Source organism: Gallinula chloropus (assembly GCF_964237585.1).
Source record: "Gallinula chloropus genome assembly, chromosome: Z".
NCBI lineage: Eukaryota > Metazoa > Chordata > Aves > Gruiformes > Rallidae > Gallinula > Gallinula chloropus.
The window spans coordinates 52338148-52361760 of record NC_140089.1 but is presented as its reverse complement, the minus strand read 5'-3'; the positions used below and the strand labels follow the sequence as shown (position 1 = coordinate 52361760).

At 41.7% G+C, this 23613-nt stretch overlaps 1 protein-coding gene across 2 annotated transcripts in view; it reads left to right on the top strand.

The window, feature by feature from the left end:
• The first annotated feature begins 711 nt into the window (after window positions 1-711).
• The window catches only part of KCMF1 (potassium channel modulatory factor 1), a 52251-nt gene continuing 29349 nt past the window's right edge, over window positions 712-23613 (top strand). Inside the window, exons 1-2 of one of the 2 annotated variants that reach the window (XM_084278082.1) lie at window positions 714-977; window positions 11193-11294. Coding sequence is in view for 1 of the 2 variants with exons in the window: in XM_084278081.1 (XP_084134207.1) it covers window positions 962-977 (16 nt within the window). In the remaining variant the exon portion in view is untranslated. Of the gene's footprint in view, window positions 978-11192; window positions 11295-23613 lie in introns of both variants that reach the window. The other variant, XM_084278081.1, reaches the window with a different exon arrangement.

The window sequence follows — 23613 nt, the reverse complement described above, 5'->3', positions numbered from 1 at the left end:
CCAGCCCCCCCCCCCCCCCCCCCCCCCAGGATTTCCACTCCAGAACAGCCTGCTTTCACGGCAGGACGGGGAGCAACCGTGGCAGGATGAAAAGTTCTCGTGTTGTGGAGAGACTGAGGCGCCTGTCTGCAGCGCAGTGACACACGCAGCACGTGGGGCCTCCTCCTCCTCCCTGAGCTGGAGCCTGGCTGTAGCACGTCTCCACTGCCAGGAAACCCCTGCAGGCCTGACAAAGGGGAAGGGGAAGAAGTCAGAGGGAAAGCCACCGTGTGCCGGCCCCGCAGGCCGCAGTGAGCCGCTACCCGCGGCCGGCGGCATGCGTAACGCAGCCAGTGCCTGGCACACCGGCCTGAGGCATGCGCACTGGCCCCGCCACTCTTCCCCCACCGCCTGTTATATGAAGAGCCGTGTAACGCGTGTCAGGCTGCTGCTGGCGGTTGTCTTGCCGCGGGCTGGCCCCGTTACCTTGGCCGCTTCCTACCCCGTCGCCTTTCGTCAACGTCACCCCGCCCGAGACGCCCCGCCAGCGGGGCCTGCCCCCGCCGGCAGCTCCTATCCCGGCAGCTCGCGCGGGTACTTCCTCTTCCTCCCGAAGCGCAGCCGAGGCGGGAGGAGGAAGGGGCAGGGGCCGGGAGCGCTCCAGCGCGGCGTCCAGTCCCGCCGCCGCCGTCGCTGCGGCAGCGGGCGGGGCCGGAGGCGGCGCCAGCAGCTGGCGGGGCCCAGAGTCACCGTGTCACGGCGCCCGGGAAGCCGTTGCTGCCGGATCCGCCCCCCGCAGGGCGAGTGAGGGAGGAGGAGGAGGCCGGCTCCTCGCCGCCTCTTGTATTTTTGCCCCTTTCCCGGCCCTTCTTCTCTCGCACCGGGGCTCCGTGCGTGCGGCGGCGGGGGGCCAGGCCGCAGCGGCGCCCGAGCAGCCCGCGGGAGCCCTGGGACGGGCCTGGGCCGCCGCCTCTGGACTAGGATGTCCCGACATGAAGGTGAGCGGCGCGGAGCGCCAGGCCGCGGTGGCGGGGGCGCGTCCCGGGGCCCGGCCCGGCGTTAGGGCCTGGCGCGGCGCCCTCTCGGGCGGATCATCATGGCGCCGCCGCCGCCGGGAGGGGGGCCTGCGGAGCCGGCGGCGGAAGGAGACCTCGGCGGCGGAGGGCGGCGGCTGGGCCCCGCTCTGCAGTGTCATGGGAGGGGAGGCGGCCGCGGCCGTTACGGCCCGTCTCCCTGCGCGGCCTGCGGCGGGCCCGCGCGCCTCCACCGCCGCCTGCCCGGACGCGGAGCCGGGGCCTGTCGCCGCGCGGGGCTGGGAGCGGGCCCGCGGGGGGCCTGTGCCGCCCCTCTCCTCCGCCTGAAGGACGGGCGGGGAGAGGTGGGGCCGGGATGGCGAGCGGGGCGCCCCCGGTCCCCGGAGGGACCGACCAGGGTGGGCGGCGGCGCGGGGCGGCCTGCCGACGTGTCGGTCGCCGCCGCGGGTCAGGCCGGGCACGGCGCCCCGGGGCGAGGGGAGCTTGGGGGGCGGTGCGGCAGGGAGCCGCTGTGGGAGGGCGGCCTGGCACCCCGGGAGAGCGGGGCCTCGCTTGCTGCCGAGGGTCGCGCCTGGCGGACGGGGAGAGGAGGTGGGCCCTGGCCCGGGGCCAGGGTAAAAGGTGTGCGGGCAGCCTTCGTCGTCCTGCGGAGGGGTAGCTGGTGTGCTGGTAGCCCCAGCAGCTGCCCGGTATCTCTCTGTTTTGTCTTGTGGCAGAGGAAAGCGGTGCTGATGTAGTGGCATGTTTTGAGGCGTTAGGAGAGGCGTTCTGAGGAGCATGTTCTGTGTGTTTGTCCTGATCCCGCTGTGTTTACCGCCGTGGGTGAGTTCTGTGGATAGTTAAGAATTAGTCAGACAGAGCGGGATGGAGAGAGAAATGGAAGCTAAGGAAAGAATTGCTACAGGAAGAAGATGGGAGTTGAAAACAGGAGAGAAAGTAGCTTGGGTTTTGGGTTCTCTTTTCTGTTCTTTCTTAGTAGCGGGTAAGGTGCTTGGCTAGTATTAAAACATTCTGTGAAACAGTGATTTGTCACCTGAAAGGATAACTTTCTGCCATGTTAGGAACTTAATTAAAAACTTGTCTCCATTTTCTTTATCTTAACTAATTTCTCATTCCACTCTTCAATCTTAATGTGTTTTGACAGAAGTGTTACAGGAGAATTCAATGTTTGTGGCTAATTATGTTGGCTTCTGGTTGATGAGTTGGTGCTGGACAATGATATACGTGATAGATTTTTGGTGTGCCGTAGCCATATCTTCTGGACTCCTAGTTTGTGCAAGTGTGTGTGCTTCTGTATCAAAGAACTCTCCTTCCTGAGCCCACTAGCTTTTTTTTTTTTTTCTGAGTTAATTTTAGTAGGGATACTAAACTCTTTCTCTCTTCCCTTCCCACCCCACTTGGGCATGTTTTCCCAAAACAGTGGAGTTGCTGAATTTATTTATGACTAAAGTTGCAGTTTCTAATAATAGTGAAGGAAATGAGCATTGATCACAAAGTAGTTGTCACTGACTGTGTGAGGTAATGCAGTCTGTAAGTCTCTGCTGTGATGCACGAACCCATGATACTCTCTTTCAAGTACAGTGGTAGAATACAAGCTTTTCTAGCTTGAACAGGTTAAAATTACAGAAGTGATACTGTGTGGTGTTCTGTAGTGTTTTTCAGTGGTAAGTGAATGGACTGTTATAAAAAGTTTGTTAAAAAGGTGTATCAGTCCTCGAGCAGCCTTTTAATTCAGACAGAGAAAATTTGAAAGTGAGCTTCCTCATAAGTATGTTTCTGATGGGAGGCTGTACCTACTTTTTTTTCTGGTTTATGTCGGGTCATGTTTGTAGCAGGGAAAATGACATTCCCTTGTTTGTTGATGTTTTCAGGAGGCATGAATGCTAACTTAACTAGGGTTAGTAGTCTCTTTCTAAAGCAGATTCATCAGTATTTATTCTTTCTAGACAGGCCTAGTTATAAAAAAAAGCAAAATAACTGTCCTTCCTGATAAGTGAGTGTGGGTTTTTGTAGCTTTGTATTGCAGGTGTAGGGGTCTCAGGTGTGTCTGTGTGTACTCACATGTGTGAGTGAAATCATGAGAACACTATGAGACTAAAAATTAAATCTCTCACTGTCTCTTTGTGATAAATTTCTGTTAAAAATTATTAGGTCTTAATTTCTCAGTGATTCTTGTCATAATGCTTCAGATGCTGTTATATTCAATTTTAGTTACAGGGATAGAATAACTCATCAAATGGGAAGCATGGTCTTCATGGAAAAGAGCTTTGGAAAGTTAAATTTTGTTATAAATCTGGAAGTCCTTAGAAGTTAAATATTCAGAAAAAATAATTTTTGTTTCAGATCTGAATGGTGTCATTCGCAGCTGATAGTTTTTGATCCAATGTGACTAGTTTGAGAGAGGCTGTCTTGGAAGAATACAATATAGGGAAAAATAAGCTTTAATAATCTTGTAAGTGTTATCTTCTCTGTATGCTTCCTTTAAAATGGTCCATCCTTAAAGTTGCAAACAAGATTCATTGATTGCTCCTGACAGAATCTGGATGCTCTCCCAGTGTTATGACTGGTAGATGAGAAACTTAACATGAGCCAGCAGTGTGCTCTTGCAGCTCACAAGGCCAATGATATCGTGAGCTCCATCAGAAGAGGGGTGGCCAGCAGGGACAGGGAGTGGATTGTCCCTCTCTACTCTGACCTTGTGAGGCCCCATCCAGAATCCTGTGTCCAGATCTGGGGCCCCCAATACAAGAAAGATGTGGAACTGCTGGAGAGGGTTCAGAGGAGGCCAGGAAGATGATTAGAAGGCTGGAGCACCTGCCCTACAAAGAGAGGCTGAGGAAGCTGGGCTTGTTTAGCTTGGAGAAGAGAAGGCTGTGGGTGGACCTCATTGCAGCCTTCCAGTACCTGAAGGGAACATACTAACAGGAGAGGAATCAACTTTTTAAAAGGGTAGAGAATGCCAGGACAAGGGGGAATGGGTTAAAACTAAAGGAAGGAAGGTTTAGATTAGATATTAGGGGGAAGTTTTTTACAGAGAGTGGTGAGGTTCTGGAACAGACTTGCCAGAGAAGTAGTGGATGCCCCATCCCTGGAAGTGTTCAAGTGGATGTGGCCCTGGGCAACCTTGTATAGATTCAGGCCTGGAGGTTGACGCCCCTGCCTGTGGCAGGTGGGTTGGAGCTCTATGATCCTTGGGGTCCCTTCCAATCCAGACCATTCTATGATTCTGTGATGGGAAAGGATGTCTCTGTAAGGGTAAATGGTGAAGAAGTTGGTATTCCAAAGACTTGGGACTTTACATAGGCTATGAAGCATCTGAAAGAGATTTAAGCTTATTTTCCTTTGGGATTTCTTGATTATTTAGTTTGCTGTAATAATCCACAAAATACAGTTGATTTAAAAAAAAAAAAGTTTTGTTATTCCTCAGAAAAAGTCTGACCACAGCCTGTCATTCCACTGTGCTCTCATTTCACACATGAGCTCAGGTTTCATGTTTCTCCCAAATTCAGGAAAATGGGCAGAACTAGAATATGGATTATTATTTTTATTTCTCAAAATATTAATTTAGTGTTTGAGACTTTGTTAGTAATACTGTCAAGAGTAGCTGTGAGTGTTTGTTCACCTCTTGCTAGTCGCTTCTACTTTTTCAAAAGCATTTTTGTTCTGTGTTCTGGTGTTAAGAGACTAGTTATTCTCTGCCTTTGGTTTTCTAGAATGCAACATGAGGTCATCCCCTGGTCTTGGATTTCATGTTGTTCCCTTTATAGGAGCGACAAGCTGTGTTTCTCTGGGTTAGCCCCTCTGTTGAGGAGTATGTGGTGGTGTAATATTTGGCAGCCTACAAGGAGGAGGTAGGTAATTTTTTTCAATGCTCTAGCAGTGTACCAGCAGGTATTTTGCATGGTACGTACTTACTTTTTTATTCTCTCCTATGCCAATGGGAGACAGGACAGCTGAAATATTGAGTAGTAGAGAATCATAGCTTCTAGGAACGTGATTAAGAGATGATTTTTTGCTGCTGCTTTTGTGAAACTAGGCTGCTGCAGCATTACTGGTTGCGAGGGCCTGGGTTAAGGTTCCCTACACCTGGCAGCCCTGGAGAGCTCCTAGCCACTGCACCACCTGCACTATTTCATTTGGGATCTGCACATCACTGCCAGCCACAGTTCCATACTTTCTTGTTTTCACTAGGGAATGTATTCTTTAAGCTTAAAGAGCTAGCAGCCATGCATATGGTGGTTGTTTTTTGACAGTGCCTGTTTGTCAGCATTTCTTATGAATCAGCAAAGCTCTGCAGTTAATCCTAGTCCCACAAGAAGTACAGCTGTGAATGGATGTTGGTAACAGCTAGGAAGGGAGAGCCGTGATTTCAGGACCATGCAGAGATTCTAAATGTTCTCTACTGGCTTCAAGCTCCTGGTATTTGAGGGAGCTGGAGTCTCAGTGCTTCACTGTTCTGTGTATGTGAATGTTTTGCATACGGATCTTTACATCAAGGGCTTTTTTTTGGTAATAGAGTGGTAAATTAATAAATCATTAAAAGTAGTAGACAGAGCTTCGTCTTTGAAATCAAGAAATCCTAGAGTTACACTTGAATACATACCAACCACTTGAAGACAGCTAATGTAAGGGTAATGTTAGGTCCAGTCTTCTAGCTGTACAGTGAACAGATTGACCATTTGGCCTGGTGACATCTTCTGTGTGATTATGATACAAAAACATAAACAAAACTTTATCCACAAAAAATTTGTAAAGCATTAAAAGCAAGTAATTTCTGTCCCTTGTGATCATGCGATAGCTGTGTCATACTTGAGCTTCAGAAGAGCATTGTGAACTTGTGTTAAGACAAGTAGTGCTAAGCAGTTGTTAGGTACTTGTAATATTTTATGTCATGTCAGTTGGACTTGCCATTAAATGTAGAATTAATCTATTTTGGAATGTAAGGGTCTCAATTCAGGTAATAAGATTACATATTTTTCATACTTCACCAGTCTGTTTGTACTAAGTGACATGCAGTTAATAGAAAATTGCATCTGTGACATCACTTGTTGCCTTCTGATGCATTTTACTACTTTGCTTTCATCTTTACAAAACATAGAATACTGCTGTTCCACAGTATAGGATAATTACAAATTCTGTGATACAGTGTTGCTACATAGATGAGTTTTGTTGAAAATAAATCCCGATTGTTGTACACGCAACAGAAAACAGTGAGGTGTTTTGAATTTGCACTAATACTTGAATCGAAGAAAGAATTTTCTAATTGTGTATGTCTTAATACGTAAAATACATCATACTGTTGTTAGCCTTTATGATAAAAATACATATAATTACAGGTATAGTGCAGTGTCTGAAAACAAGTTAGTGTGATAACTAGCAAGCTGTGTTTAGGGCAAAATGTTAATATTAGATATAGACAGCTGCGAATGTCAGAAGAAATATTGGAACACAGTAATTTGCTTTACTGTACTTTCAGTAAGAGACTGAATCATTATTTAATAATGAAGAGCTGGACACATCAGTGACGCTGGTTTTAAGGAAGCTGTTTTAATTTTAAAGAGATCACAGAACCACAAGGTTGGAAGAGACTTTTGAAGATCGTCTAGTCCAACCATTCCCATCCTATGCTAAACCATATCCCTAAGCACCATATCTACCCTTTTTTAAAAACACATCCATGGAAGGTGACTCAACCACATCCCTGGGCAGCCTGTTCCAGGCCCTGACAACTCTTTCAGTAATTTTTTTTTTTTTTCTAGTATCTAATCTGACCCTGCCCTGGCCCAGCTTTATGCCATTTCCCCTTGTCCTATCCTCTGTCACCTGGCTGAAGAGACCATCACCCACCTCTCTACAACCTCCCTTCAGGTAGTTGTAGGTGGGGAGAAGGTCTCCCCTCAGCCTCCTCTTCTCCAGGCTAAACAGCCCCAGCTCCCTCAGCTGCTCCTCATACGATTTGCCCTCCAGCCCCTTCCCAAGCCTCGTTGCCCTTCTCTGGACTCTCTCCAGGACCTCAATGTCCTTCTTGTGGTGAGGAGCCCAGAACTGGACACAGTACTCGAGGTGCAGCCTCACCAATGCCGAGTCCAGGGGCACAATTACCTCCCTAGACCTACTGGCCACACTGTTTTTGATACAAGCCAGGATGCCATTGGCCTTCTTGGCTGCCTGGGCACACTGCTGGCTCATATTCAGCCTGCAGTCAGCCAACACCCTCAGGTCCTTCTCTGCCTGACAGCTCTCCAGCCAGTCTCCCCCAAGCCTGTAGTGCTGCATGGGGTTGTTATGTCCCATGTGCAGCACTCTACACTTGGCCTTGTTAAACTTCATCCTGTTGGTCTCAGCCCATCGGTCCAGTCTGTTCAGATCCCTCTGAGCCTCCCTACCCTCAGGCAGATCAACACTTCCTCCCAGCTTAGTGTCATCTGCAAACTTACTGAGGGAGCATTCAATCCCTTCATCCAGGTCATTGATAAGGATGTTGAACAAGACTGGACCCAGGACTGAGCCCTGGGGGATGCCACTCGTGGCCGGCCTCCAACTGGATTTGGTTCCATTCACCACCACCCTTTGGGCCCATCCATCCATCCTGTTTTTAACCCAGCTGAGGGTCCACCTGTCAAGGCCAGTGGCAGCCAGTTTCTCAATCAGAATTCTGTGAGAAATGGTGTCAAAGGCTTTACTGAAGTCCAGGTAGACCACATCCACAGCCTTCCCCTTGTCCATTAAGCAGGTCACCTTGTCACAGAAGGTGATCAGGTTAGTGTGCCAGGATCCACCCTTTGTAAACCCATGTTGACTAGGCCTGATCTCCTGGCCATCACACATGTGCTGTATGATAGCTCCCAAGATGACCCTCTCCATAATCTTCCCCAGGACTAAGGTCAGACTGACAGGCCTGTAGTTCCCCGGATCCTCCTTCTGGCCATTCTTATATATGGGTTCTTATATATGTTTCTGGCTCTGGTTTAGGGAAACAGTGATGTGAGCCTATATATCTCTGTAATTGCAGAGTCTGTCAGCAAGGCCCTCCAAATATGCATGTAAAGAGACTTTTTTTCTCTCACATTCGTGATACAAAGTAATGCTGTGGATCAAATATTATTTGGAAAACAAGAGGGAAAGATCAGATTTAATGGTCAATGTTGAAAGATTGGTATCAGAATCTTATGCAGAAAACCTGGTTCAGAAGTGTGGTACTTTTAACACTATTGAGTGGGGGTGGATAGAAAAGACAGTGGTGAAATAACCCATACTTACAAACTTTTGTTTGAACTAGAAGGGACTACTTGGGATGTTTGGATACCCATGCAAATTACTTGAGCAGTACTGGAAAAATAAAATTTGTACATGGAAAACTTTTCAAATAGCTCTGTGTGTTTACTGATAACATTTGAGGGAGAGCAGTGGATGTCACTGTTCATAGTTGCATCTTTATTGTTGTTCCTTCATTGTTGTTATCATTAAGAAATAAACAGAATAATGACTAATGAGAAAAGTATTACTATGTTCAAGAAGCTGCTGGACACAGGGGCAGATACGAAGAACAGCACTTAGGAGTTGGGTGTGCTAGAAGTCAAATCTGGTTCAACCTCTTTCAAGTATTTGCATTATACAGCTGTGTGTTACTGCCTTGATACCAGCCCAGTGTCCTTTAGGGTGTGCAGGAGTGGGCTGTATTTTAGAGTGCTGTTCTGTGTGTAGGAATGTACAGCAAATGAACATGTAGAGGTGTTAGAAAGAAAGGATGGTCTGCATCACAACAGTGAAGGTTTGTTGTGGAAAGTTGGATTGACTCTCTTGTCCTCTGCTGCATAGTTCGTGAGAACTCTAAGCAAATCACTTTGGCAAGAATTCACAGGTGGCTTTTAGCTGTTTGTTCCTTATGTTATGGGATTTGTGGATCTGAGCAGTCACAACAGTAGTAACTGAATGGTAAGCTTTGAAAAAGGACGTAACTGTAGAGAAAAGCAAAGATTCTGAAAAATCCATTCTTTGATATCTCAAATTGGGCAACTGGGTTCGGTCAGACTTAGTTTTAATCTTTATATGCCTTCGTTTCCTTTTATTTCAAGAAGGAAAATACTGCTAAGAAATACTATTAAAGTTAATTCATTGATATATGTGCTGTGCCAAATAGCTACAGATAAATGCTTATAGGGAAAATGCAGTGAGAAAATCCATAGTCAAAGCAAATCTTTGAAAGTGTGTGATAAAAGGCTCAGGCTGACCAGTGGTGGTAAAAAAAAAAAGAAATTAGAGACTTTTCTGCTTGTTTATTGAATGCTATATGTCCCAGTGCACTCAGTGAGGTTTTTTCTAGAGAGGAATATAGTTGTGTTAGATTGCGTTTCTTGTGGTTCTGATCATGTATTGATACTAGGATACATATATTTTAATATGGGCAAAGTTGTGAGTTTTCATGGTTTTTGTTATTGGAATCACTTGGGTTTGATCCTCCCTGCACACAATGCATTCTTCCCTACACAGAAGTTAGAATGCATGGGTGGGTTTGGTAGCTGTAGGTTCCAAGAATGGAGGATTGTGTATAAGCTTACCTATAGGTAGCAATGTTGCTCACCCATCCAGAAACAGCATTATAGGGCACTGTAAGCAGCTTGGTCACATTGAGTTCAGAGAACTCAAGAGAATTGTTACTGACTCAGGACATACAGGAGGGGGAAATTACTGCATGGAGGGAAATTGAAAAGGTGCTTACCTCAGGCAGTTACAGAGGAGGAATCAGAAAGAAAAGCATCATCTGTGTAAGAGTCTGGAATCTCCAGTTCTGAATACAAGGAGAAGGTATGTCATGAATTCAAGAGGGTGATTAAAGTTTAAGTGTTTTTTTCATATAGTATGCGATGAGATTGTGAAGAACTTTTTTCACCGAAGGTCCTTGAGACTGCCTAGTATCTGGCTTAAACAATTAGCTTGGATTTTATCCTAAGCTTTATACTCCATGTCTCTTAACTTTTTCAGATTCAAAGTGTGGCTGTCAAGTATCTCAAATCTTACACTGCCTTTGGTTTCTACACTTTTCACTGAAGTGTTACCTGAAGATCTGGTGTTAACTTACTGGATTTTGTACATCCGTACAGCTATCTATATTTTTATCCATTTTTTAAAACTCTACTTAACATAATTCTAATTAATGAAGTAAGGCCATTTTGAATTCACTGTGGAGTATGGACGAGCTCACTAGTTTCCCTGATTTAGAATATATGTATAAACCCAAGGTTTCAGTTTAGAGCTGTTGAAAAAGTTTTTTCTGGAATATTGGCATACAGTAAGTTGATAAATGAAGTCTGTAGTAAGTGGAAACTTTGGAGCATCATTATAGAAGTGTCTTCAGGTTTAATATGATTTTTATCACTTGCATAACTGCTCTTCATCTGTAGGTCGCAAAATGGTATTTCCATGGTGTATGCCGGTGATGGCATCACTTCTGCCAGATAAAAGTGAATTCCAAACTAGAACCAATGACTTCAAGTGTGTATAGAAGTCACTGGAACCTGTGACATACTAGGAAACTATTTTTCTTTTCCCCCAGATTTGGTCTGAGAATGAGTGCTGGGGGAAGATGGATTTGTTTGACGTAATTTGTATTGTTAATGTTAAAATATTGTGATAGCTTCATTTAGAGCTCCTGGGAGACTTTCTCTAAAAGGTCCAGACCTGGGTAAAACTCTCTTATTACAGTTAAACACGGAACCTGGACCATGTTTCTTCCATTTCCACATCGGGTATCAGGTAGAGATTTTGTCTTGCCAGACAGCACTCAGGGAAAGTTCCCTAAATACAGGAATTAGTGGTCTTGTACTCCATTGAAGAGTTTTATAGATGTAAGTCCATTTTCCAATTTTTTTCATTTTTTGGGACATTTCAGTGGCATGTACTGTTCGCAGCTATCACTTTGTACAACTTCTCTGTAGTACTGTAAACTTGTTTATTTCAGTATTTGCATAGAATGTCACATTTTTTAGTAAAATACTAATGATCCTGTTTCAAGTATGGCTTGGATCATCCCACTGATGTCACTGACAAAATCCAGCTGAAGAAAGACATCAATTAAAAAACTCAGTTTTAAAAAGAATAGTTTGCAAAAATAAGATGAAGCAACAGATAAAGTTTTAAAAAAAAAAAATCATAACTCCATTTTTTTTTTTCTTACCTCAGGTCAGATTTGGTCTTCCCCCATCACTTCTGCCACTTCCTGGTGCCAGATTCTTTTTGGGAGGCAATGTTTCTTGTCTTGACTGACAAGAGGTGCTGTCTCTGGTAGGATAAATTATCTTCTTTGCTTTCTTTCTTTTTGTCTTTGATCTTTTATCTTTCGCCCTCTTATTTCCTTGTCATTGTTCTCACTTCCCTTTGCTGTGCTCTACCTCTCTTACTTTCTTCCTTAGAGTGCTGTAGGGTGGGATTTTCAAAAATACCTTTGGAAGTTGCAGACCTATGTTGGATTCAAGTAGAAGTTTTAGTGGCTGCCTCTGTAACCCTTTTAGATAAGCACAGCTCTAGTGTTTCCTGGTAGCAGTACTACCCCTTCCTTATTTCAGAAAATAGATGTTGCTGAAAATGTAAGGCAGAGGTGGATTTGTTTTGGTTTTTTTTGTTAGATGAGATTGAGATGGTTTTAGTAGTGAAGATTTTACTTGCTTGTCTAGGTTATGACTAACGAATCCTGTAATTTGTTGAGGAGAGTCATTGTTTACAAAGCTCTTCAGTAAAAGTTGATTCCCAGTGTAAATGGTATTTAAGCTCTGACTTCTGTTAGCTTATTGATACTAAAGCAGCTAGTGTTCTTGGCTAAAGGCATTTACTATTGGCGAGCTCTCTTAGACTGTATTTACCATAACAACTTGAAAGGATGAGGTGATGTCTTTATATATAAACAGTTAGTGTAGAAATTAGCATGAATTAATGTGACAGATGGGATAAAGTGGCTTGAGAATATTAGTATTCATATTAGAGTTATAATTTTAAACCAGTTTCTAAACAAATTTGACACCCGTACAGACTGACAGAGTAGCTCTCCAGATGCTTCATGGTAGGGCAGGAACTTCATGTCAGCTTCTGGAAGTAAATACCTGGGCATGTTCTTTTTTTATGCTAAGGAAAGATTTTATTTACTAGGAGACTGAATGAAGGCATCCTGGAGGTGCCTGATTGGAGACCAGTGCTGTGAGCTGTAAAACAGGTGGTTATTCTCTGGGTACTTAACTCAAGTATGCTAACTCTGGCAGAAATAGATCATACAAACTCTTCAAGGTCAGAAATGTGTTAGGATATAGTCATGTAAGGACTTCTTGTGTGATTGTCAGTACTTTCTGTCTTGCAAGTAACTGGGGAAAAAACAATGTTCAGTTTTTCTGGTAATTTACGTTCTGCATAATTTAGATGTCTGTGTGTGGATTAGCTGTTCATGCTTAGAAATCAGTTTTCACCCGGAGTGGACTTGAAACTGTTGGGAGTCTTGACTACAAGTCTTTGTTTGGACTTTTGTGGTACAATGAAATTAGCTCTGAAGAAATCTGTGCTTTGGGCACAAAGGCTTGTCTATGCTCAGGATACCATCACCTCACTTTAACTTCAACAAAGCAAATAATAGAATTACTGCAAATACTTGCATATGCTTTTAATGTAAACAGTAATGAGATGTCCCTAACACAAGCAGTGTTTAGTGTATGGGTGTTGTGTATATATCAGTGTGCGAGTGTTTATCTCTTCCAGGGGAAAATTACTGTAGTGAGAAACACTTTGAGATTCACTGGTCTCTGAGAGCAGCTGCACCAGAAGTAGTAGCAGCTGAACATGGGTCAGAACTGGGCAGGCGTAGTTCTATGACAACAGATTCCAAAGGTTTGGTTTTTTACTTTCTTCACTTTGCAGAAGTGAAGGCCACTAACTTCAGAACCTGAATTATTGTTAGTATTATTTTGTAGGTGTCCAGAATAGATTTACTAAACCTAGCTGTAGAAAATGAGGTAAGATTGGGAAAGAGAAATGAGGGTGAAAGACACCTAAATTTTGCAAAAGTAAGTGGTAGAGAATGCAGACCTTTCTATGTCATGACTAAACTTTTTTCAATCTAGATGTGTGTAAAGTAGCTCAGATTATTTTAATTCCGTGCTTCTCCCTTGCTATCACTTGTACTGTTCTGATAAGATGAAAATGTCAGTAAGTGTAGTTTGATCACTGACTGCAAAGATAGAAGTTGGTTACTTTTGCTGTAAACAGTTACTTTTTTTTTATTGTTTAGGCTTGTAATTGTTAATTATATTAATTAGATACCTTACAGATCTAAGAAGATGGAGGAGGAGCTGTGCAGAGTGTCTTGATTCAGGAGGTTAGATGCACTTTTCCAGCTCTTCTCTCCCTTGCTTATCTTCCATTTTTGGAAAACTGCGAAGGAGAATAAACTTACGGCTCTTCTGAATGCAGAAAAGATGCGTACTGTCATCTACCAGTATATTCTCCCTGGGTTTTTTTGGCTTAAGTTCAGGCAGGATCTGACAGCATACCAGCATTCTTGAAGGGTATTATCAAGAGCTGAGGAACCATCTTGAGATTCTGATATAGAAGCAAAGATTTATAAGTGAAGATTCCTTAGAAAACAGACTGTTATTAATCAAACTTGTAGTGGTAGAGGTTGCTATAGGTAACATTGTGTTACTCCAAACTTATATCTGAAGTTTAGACACAGACAATCTGCAGGAGTAAAAAACTCAGGTTTTAACTGATGGTGTCACATTATAAAAATAGTATAAATAGAGAATTTTAATTGGTTTTAGTGATGTTTTCTATTTATGATACTATGCAGTTCTGAAATGTTGGACCCAGTTACTGTGAGGCGTTGTTCTCTTTGTACCTTAAAGCTCAGTTACAATTTTTTTCCTGCAAACACTAGGAGCTTAAGAAAAGTGTCTAGAAAGCTGAAGGAGTGGATTGTTGAGACTTGTGTGTCAGAATACCGTTATCTAGCCAAGAATAAAGTGCTTTGGGGTGATAATGAATTGAGGTGCAGGACTCCAGGCTCTATCTTTGAAGAATACCATGATGTATTTTTTAGTGCAAATTTTTCATGTCAGCAGCTGATGAATACTCTGTAGTGCCTGCATTAAGCTTTGTATTGAGTTCCTTCAAAACCTATTTTTCCTTTCCTATTCATAAGTTAATGCTTTTGAAGGAAATGGACACTTTCTTGTGTAATGGTACTGCATGAGAAGTCCCTAATCTGCTAGTGGAAAGCAGTTGTAAAGGTCCATACTGTACATTCTTCCCATTAGTCCAGGAACTCTAGAAAATCTTCTGGAACTCTGAGGAATGTCTCAGAAATAAAAAACTACAGAGGAGATGCTTTGGATGATTTGATTACCTATATTCAAGTTGAAGCAGACCTTAGGGGTAAAGAAGATTGAAGAAGTTGTAAGTAATATGATTGTGAATCTTTTTGTATTTCTGCTGCTGCAAGTCTAAGGTGACTTCTGTTTGCTGTACAGTAGGCTCTAAATTGATGTATGTGGGTCTGTTACCTGTACTGAAAGATGTCTGCAGATGCCAAAAAAGCTTCAAACTCTACCTGGAAAACATATTTTACATGAACAGTATTTTGGGTGCAGTGTCATACCTCTTCCTGAAAAATAATTGAATGAATTACAGGCTTGGGGAAGGTATGAAGGGCTGAATTGCTTCTGAGTTTCATTGCACTACCAAGAGGTCTATCGGTGAGGTAAGGCAGCAGTCAGCTCCAGCACATGCAGAAGAGTCTGGAAGGAAAGAAGTTAATACTGTTTTTCTGTAGGAGCTGGTCTGCTCTAACAGAGAACTATGAAAATAACAGTTGGCTCAAGTGGTGTTAGAAATGTAGATGTTGTTTGCAGCTGAATGGCGTGAAGGTCTCCCTTCATCCCTGCTCCTCAGTGACACTGTCTTGAAGACCGCCAAAGTAAATGGATAGTTTCTTGCTTATGTCTGGCTTTTGTTATAGGTATCTGTAGCTGAGAAAGCTGGGCTGTTCTCATGGTAGAATTGGTTGCATGCTCGATATGCGTTCCCAAATCATACTTAAGAATCCGGCACCAAGTGTGGTGAGGCACACATCTTTGTGTCCTGTTACAGAAGATCTAAGCATGAGGGTGTTCTTGCTCACAGGCAACTGAACTTGCAACAGTTCAGCAGTTTAGTTTGCAAGAAGTAACATTTTGTGTGGAATTGAAGTGGAACCTGGTGGTGGGAAACCGAGAACAGAGCTTACAAGTTAGTCTGAAAACATAAAGATTAGTGTTGTGGTTTTCAGTGTTATGAATGTTTTATTTCTGTACTTTCAAAATGTAGAAACTGAGGTAAAACAGTGAAAATACTCTGGTGTCTCCACCTTACCCAGCTTGATTATCTAGGTTTTCTTCAGTAGTATCTTTATACAGAGCTTCCCCTCCTTTTTGGTAATAGGCAGGTCACTTAGAAACCTCTTCCAGTGTTCCTACAGTTGATTTTTCCCTTTAGTAGTGAGTCATAGTGGAGGTTGATGTTTCCTCTCCTTGCATCTTAAATTATGAAGTGAGGTATGTTTTATCTGTTTTGATAAAATGCTATATTATTAAGCACCTGCTTTATTCTTGTTGTTCAGCAAATAAAAACTTTCTTACAAATTGCTATCTGTTATTATTCTGAGAGAAATGTCTTTTTGTTTTCTTTTTAAGAACTCTGGGAAATAAGGTTTGGATAGGGCTTTTTTTGGTAGTTGTTCAATTGTAGAATTAGATTCCTGTACTATTTCTCAGCAACTAAGTTTCAGACTGTTTTCATCTAACTGTTGAACTTGTGTGCTAATGCAGTTTTCCAAATGTTTTTGATGTTTAATTCTGAATGTTTTGTTCTAGCACAAGGCCAAAAATCACTTGTCTCCTATTCTAGGTAAATAGGGGGGGCTGCAGAAAGCTTTTGCCTTAAGCAAGGTGATGGGAATTGTGGTACCTGTCTGAGTCCTGTGGTCTAAGAGTGCTTGGCCATTTGCTTCATTAAAATTTAGTATGAGGATTTGAGACATCTGAGTTTTGGCAGGATAGATTTTAAAAAAATCTCAATTTTTTTTGTCTGTATTTCACCTTTTAGTGTTTCTAACTGCAGCAAAGCCATTAGATTTGAAACTGCAGTGATTTGTTCAGAGGACTTTCTCCCTGAAATAGGTGCTGTAAATACTTTAATGTAGCATCAGTTTCTGTACAGAAAAAATATAGATTGCTTTTTCTCTTTAAAATTGTAGGTGGCTGCTTTCAGTTTTAGGAGTAAAAATGAACTCCCCCTGTTCTTAAATTTCTTAACATGATTGGTATTTTATGGGAGAATAATAGGAAAGCTGATGAACTTCATGTTTTCTACAGTGAATTGGTCCTTTGATACAATTTTGTTTGACAGACTTGGTATCTTTCTCTCTTACACTGGTCCCAAGTGAAGCTTTCCTTTTTAGATGTTGGATTAGAAATCCAGTTGCGTAATCGTTTTTTATTTGGTTGTTTGGGTTTTTTTTTTTTCTTCTGAGAAGCAGGTTTACTTTTAGGATAGATTTGAACAGAAATATTTTTAAAGTCATTTTTCTTAAATTCTTTTCAGAGATTGAGCTAATTACGGGAGAAATACTAAGCTCTGAAGATTCATGAATTGTGATCTCGGTAAATTGGTGATGGTTTTTAGTATTTAGTGATAGAATGAAAGCAATTTAGGAAGATGATATGACTCACTTCAAATAGTGTGATTAGTAAATGATTTTGAAAAGTAAGTTGGATATTTGTGTAGAGGATGGATGAGACTGCCAGGGAAGCGTTCAGTAGGTACTATTCTGATAATCTTTGGTCCTTATGCATATGTGGTAGAAGAGAACAAAAAAAACCCTAAGAGTAACACAGCCAGATTAATGTGGGGAAGAGAAAGGCTGGCATTTGGCGTGGCTGGCAAATGGCTGGGTTGCCAATCCAGGAAAGGTATGAGCAGTTAGCAAAGAAATGTGCCACAGGGAATGGGAGAGAAGGGGAGAGAGGAGTGGAACAAACCTAAAGCCTGACCAAAGTAGGCACGAAACCTTTTTTCTTGAGGGTACTGCATTTCCCACACCACTTCTCTGTTGTAGCTTTCACATCATAAGCAATTATAGTTTCTGCATGCACGTTACCAGCCCGAGGAAGCTGCTCTCCTTAAAGAGTGGGAGTAAATGTGGTTGCCAAGGCAGTCTGTGTATGTCCACAGTAAGAAACATGCCTGAAAGAAAGCCCAGGGCAGAACATTGCTACTACTTAAATGAACATGCTGTAGGCTTTTAACCTCCTATTGAAATTTTAAAAAATAAATTTGTTGTCATTCTGTCAGGCTTTGAGAGAAACTTGATTATTTTTACAAGTGGCAGGACCACTTGCGGTGTTATGAAATGATAAATTGTTTTTATGACTCTGGTGTCATTCAAAATGGTGATTTTGAAAGTAGGCTCTAAGTTTGCAAGTGTTCTTGTGCTCCTCTCTGCAAACAGTTAACTGGATGATGAGGAGGCATCTAGGTATGGCTGCTTGCTGTGTGTCAGGCATTGCTGCTTTTTTTTAGTGGAGAACCACTTGTTCTTCTTTCCCTTCCTCTCCCAGCTGCTTTGTGGATGTGTTTTCCTGACATGAAAAGTCTGTGTGTTTCCAGACCACCCTGTGTGAGCCTTTACTGTAAGTCTTAGCTGTTGTGAGACATGTTGTAATCACAAGGTATTACTGCGAGAGCCGCAACACTTGCTGCATGGAATCTGTCTTTCACTCACTAGCTCGGTGGTTGCTCAGCCAGAGCTGCCTGCTTCCTGCATTGCTGCCTGAGTTAAATCTCACCTCATTTCTGTGCTGCGGAGAGGGAAAGCTTATCATGTTTGCCTATTTGGGGAATGTTTTAAGTGCCAGAGGGTCAGGGGTGAGTCTGAGGGTGTGAAAGGAAGCTGAGTTCATGTTCTGGACACCAGAGCTATGCATCAGGTGTGCCTCAAGTATTTAATTTCTGCTAAGCTTTTTGCAAAGGTAAAAATTTACAAGGAAAATTGATTAATTTTGTGTCTGACAAGTGTGGTATTGGTGGTGTTCTCTTTATATGCCTGAAACTGGCTGATAGACAAAGGAGTCAACACTGTCTAGTCTTCAAGTGCTTTGACAGTCCTGCTCAGTTGAGCCACTTGGTTATCTCCCATGACTGACTGGACATGTGTCTTGTTCCCCTTATTTGTTTTTCCTTTTTTTTGTCACTCTTAATTTACACCCTAAATCAAAAATGCAAAGGTTTATTTTTTGAGAAGGCTACTTAAGTATTGCAGGGCTCAACAGAGAAGTAAGTTATTCTGTTTAATTGCTTTGTAGGATTTTCTCAGGGTTCCTAACACCTATAAAACTCATTTGTATGTGATGTTCTTCCCACCTCAGCACAGTCCTTCTGGTTGTTTTTTTGCTTGAGCTGAGTATTTCTGTTGCCTCTTTAGTCCTGAATGAAACTCAGGAACCTGGTCGTTTCCTATTAAATGAGAAACATTGCTGTTGATATTGTGCTGGATACAGGATTTAGCCCAGTGCTGTATTGTTATTTTCTTGCACTGGCACTGTTTACAGCTGTGTCAGTTTAAGTTAATAGAATTCACATGCTGTTTGCCATTTTCCAGATTAACAAAGTTGTTAAATAAGGTCATGGTTGGTGCCAGTTCCCTGTGCTGCCACATTACAAACTTTCTGTGCTCTGATAAATGTGTTGCAATTTGTTTAATTTTAGTGTGTTTACAGTACTTTAGTTGGCTTTCATGCTGCGATGGTTTTGATGGCCGAATTAAATTACATTAATTGAATTATAAAAGATATGTAACATCGTGTAAAATATTAAATTAGAAATCCAAATATGATCAAAATCTTCTCAGTGTGTACACTTTATAGTTTCTACCTTAAGTCTTAAACACATCTGGCAATCTTTCACTGTGAAACAGTTTGCATGACAGGTTTAGAGTTCTGCTGGTTTCTAAATGTTTAGATATGTTAAATGTAGTACTCTATTTAGTGAAGATACTTGGCTTTTTTGTTTAAAATACAGAAGTTTCTGGTACTTTGAGTGAAAACATCTTTGTGCTGTAGAAGGCCAGGACTTCAAACTGTAACTGAGTGTTCCCTTTCTAATTTAAGGAAGAATTAGTAAAGAGTCTGGCCAGGATACAAAGCCTACAAAATACTATATTGTCAGCAGTATACTATATTGTCAGTAACTGTATAGTGCACTTCTAGCGTTTTGGCTAATATATCTGAAGAAAGTGGTTTGGTTTTGTTTGCAGTAACTTGCAAAACTAAGAAACAAAAATGGAAGCTACAGCAAATGTTCTGGGAGGTTTCAAACACGATAGATCTCCTTCAGTAAAGGTGTATTCCATATCTGTGTTTTGAGAATTGTTCTCCTGCAGCTGCTTTCTTACCTTACCTGAAGGATCTTCCTGAGGCTCCTGTGCACTTCTTAAAGTCCTTTATTCATTCATGCTTGCTTTCTGAATTTTGACACAAATGTGTGTTATTTCATCTGTCCTGTCAAGATTGTTCTCTGTTGTGGGGGTGGGAAGGTATTCCACCTAGCTTGTCAGGAGAGTAGTTGTTTTGCTACTTAGGCTGTATAGTGATGCCTCTATCTAAGTTCAGATTTTTCAGCAGCTCCTAGAGTAATTTCTGGTTTGTGTGGGTGGTGTCCCAGCAGCGTATTTAGAGATATGAACGAATCTGCAGATTCTCTTTGCAAACACTGCACATACAAGTGATTGCTCTTACTGCATAGAGAGATTGTAAGTTTAGTATCGACAAGAACCAATTGAGTTTATGCCTGTGTGTGCAGTTGTACAGAGCCTATTTTAGGTCAGAATAAATGAGCAATATTTAAACGTAATCTCAGAAATACTTGTGTAACTTTTTTTTTCACTATCATGGTACTTTGAGCAAATGAACTTAACAGATTTTTGGACAATGATCAGTAAATTCATACAGATTCTTTGTTTGGAATTCTTTTATACACTTGTATTTAAAAGTAAGTTGTATGCCCAGGGTTTACTAATTGGCTGCTTATGTCGTATGTCTGGGATTGGAAGCAAACAACTAAGTTAGTTTCAGATAAGGTGAAACCACTACTGTTTCTGGGGTTCATTTAAAAAAAATAGTTGAAATGTTGACTTGCTGTTCAAATTTGTGTGAATGGTGGCAAATTGTTCTTGGAACTCCTGTATAAATATCATTGGTGTCATTGGATGCCATCTACCTGGCAGTACAGTTGGTACATAGGAGATGCCTGGAACCAGCTTGTGGGTAGTAAATCCTGAAGTAAGAAACTATTTAAGGATTTTTTAGATTAAGATACTGAAGAACTATGAATACTTTGCTAGCATTTTAATATGTGAGTTTTTTAAAGACTAAAACTAGCCCTACTTGTTATATTTGAATATTGTGGCTTTCCTCAAAGTTTGAATTGGAGATGTTGAGTGACTTTTCAGTATCCAGTGGATTTTTGATGGTGTTTTAGGAAAATAAAAGTGATTGTAGTAGTCTTGTTTGGCTGGGTTTGCTGCTACAGTTTTAAAGTAAGTTATGTAAACAAATAGAAATGGATGGACTAACTTACAAAGATTACAAATTAAAGTTAGGAATCAGTAAAATGTAACTAACCAGCAGAAGTTTATTTCATCCTTTACACATAGTCCTTAAAATAAGTTTAACTACCTGGATAGATGGTAGTTTGTGTCCGGGTCACTCCTCCCTGACTGCCTCGGTGCACAGGATGAAATAAGAGACATGTATTCTGTTGCACATCTGAAATGGAGATCTGAGGCAGTCAGCTGTGAGGTTCTCATGGTGTCAGAACTGGAAGGCGTGACTAATTAATGAATCAGGGAATTCTGGAGAAAAGACAGTTTCATGGGAAAGGCAGATGACTACTGTTATGGGAAGCTGTATCTCTCCCTCTCCCCCTCCTGTATGAGTTCTACATAGTGTTGAATGTGTTTTGCAGTGCTTATTAATCATTCCTGATGCCCTAGATGACTGAACTGGTTGTGTGTATACTTCCACAGCTTAGGATGTGAAAGCAAAAGTGGAAAAACTCCTTTTGGCAGCAGACTGAGTGACCTTGTATGTGAGGAGGAAGGCTGGAACTTGCTGGGCTAGCTGCATTACTCAATTCTTTGTTTTTAAACCAGCTCTTGCAAGTGGGCTTCATGAAGCTTTCCAAGGACAGGGAAATGACAAGATTTAGAATCTGTTTCTACTCCAGACTGGAAAGAAAGGAGGAGTGTTTTTTAAAAAACAAAAGCCTTTTTGCATGTAGTCTGATGTTGGTCTGATTCTTCCCCTCGCCCCCCTTCTTTTTTCCAGTTCCAAGTGAGCATCATATCTGCCTGCAACTTTAATCCTACTTTTTGCAGTCATTCTAGTCTGGCTGCTGCTTCTTCCACTCTGCTGTAGGAAAATAATGCATGTTCAGTCCTGTTGCACACAGGATGTATGAGGGGATGGTGCATTTTTAGTTATTTCAGTGGTATGGTGTGTGAGTTTCCTGTTCAGCACCTGGAGCTGGAATGGTATTGGGCTATGCTCTGTCGTAGGGTTTCTTGATGTTTATTTTCAGTCTGCTTTAGTAAACACATGAGAAAAATCAGAATTTTATGGTTTAGCTGAATTTCTGGTGATTTTTTTCACAGGAACAACAGAAGCTTCTATTCCTAGAAATTAACCTCTCAAATTAGGTAGTAGTCTGCTGTAAGAGGTGAGGCTACTAAAAGTAGGAATTACTTGGCTTTTTTTTTTAATGTTATCAAATGGTATGTATGTTCACATCTTCAGTCTTAGAAACAACTGAACCACTTAGAATGTCTTGCTTTAAGGCTCGGGGTTGACATATTGCATGTAGGCTACAGGTGAGATTAGTCATTTCAAGCAAATTTGTTTGAAACGAGCAAAAACCTCACAACAAACCAATGCACTGGAAGACTGCCTTACACGGAAGTGATTAGATCCTTATTAAAAGTGGTGTTATTTATGATTGTCAGAATATGAAAGTGAAATGCAGTACACAGGTTGCACCTTTTGTACTACAAAAGACGTAGCACAAGCTTTTAACTGTCACTTGCGTGCTTAAATTGGGGTTTTTGAAGGTGACCTTGGCAAGGCAGAAACCTCAAAGATTGTCCAGTCCCCTTGAAAGTCAGTGTTATCCTTGTACATAATTTTGTCAGCCTTTGAGAAGGTTGAATCCCTTTAGTTCTTCATGTAAGGTAGGAGGAAAATGCTTGAGTAACTGACTTTTTACATTCTGGAAAATAAATCATAGACAGGCTAATTTTATGCTTGTGTTGGACATTAAAGTAATAGTCATTGTCACTCTGAGCACTGCTGAATTAAAGCCATTACTTAAATTACAGGCTAAACCGATGGATTTTTGGCATGTTAAATGGTGAAACAATCCATGAACCTCAAATTTTCAGTGTGTTCCTAAAACAACAAAAGTAGTTTAATTCTCAGGAGTAGCACAAGGATTGAGAGCTAAATGTTGCTGTCTTCACTGTTTGAGTATTTAAAATGCAGGGTTTGTATTCAGTGTTTTCTGGTGATTAGTGGATGACATTTTCTCTGAAATTGCTGAAAATAAATGATACATACGAAGTATTGATAGTTTAGCAATCCACATTGAGGCAGGAATATATTCCAGTATCTCTGTACACTTTATTTTTGACCATACGTTCTTCCTAAGAGGAAAATAATCCTGAGTTCTGTACAGTTTCACAGGCCGTTTTTGTCTGGGTCAGATTATTGGGCTTTTACTGTTATTGCCCGTAGTATCTGAGGAGGCCAAGTGGAGGGGGCGGGGGGTGGAAACCTTTGTTCTGCTGAGAGTGGGTGTCTATATGAGACAGTCATGGGATGTTCAGGACACTTAATTCATGTTACACCTTAGCTTTGCTTGTAATTGTAAAGCCAAATCAATCCTGTTGTATTTGAACCACAGTTTGTCCAGCATTATTTGCTCCATTACAAAGTCCAACTATGTGCTTCCTTTGGTCTCTCTTAAACCCAGGAGAAATTGTTTTTATTTTAGTTAGTTCCTAGCTGTTAAAAAAATTTAGTTAATTCCTGACTGATAAAAGATATCAAAGGGGGGGCTGGGGGGGAGGGGGGATTATTTTATAAACGTGACTATTGAACATGATACATGTAACAAGTTTGTGTGATAATATTTTCCCTAAAGTCATTGTCTTGGATTTGGTGAAAGCGTGGGATGACTTGATACAAAAACAGTAAGAAATTTGTGTTGAAGGGTAAAACATTTCTTTAATGGGACTCTTAGAATACCTGCTTAATTTCGCTCAAGATTTGAAGCTGGATAAATTTAAGGCTGTTGATATTTTGAGGGAATTCTGCTGAAGAAACTCGCAGAACTTAAAAGTTTGATAATTAAAGTGAACCAAAACTCCTCAGGCATTTAGGACAATGCCACCCTCTAGTGGAACTGTCTTGCATTAGAAACCTCATTGTCACTGAGCAGCAAGATTTCAATTAGATGTTGTTGTGGTATATGTGGG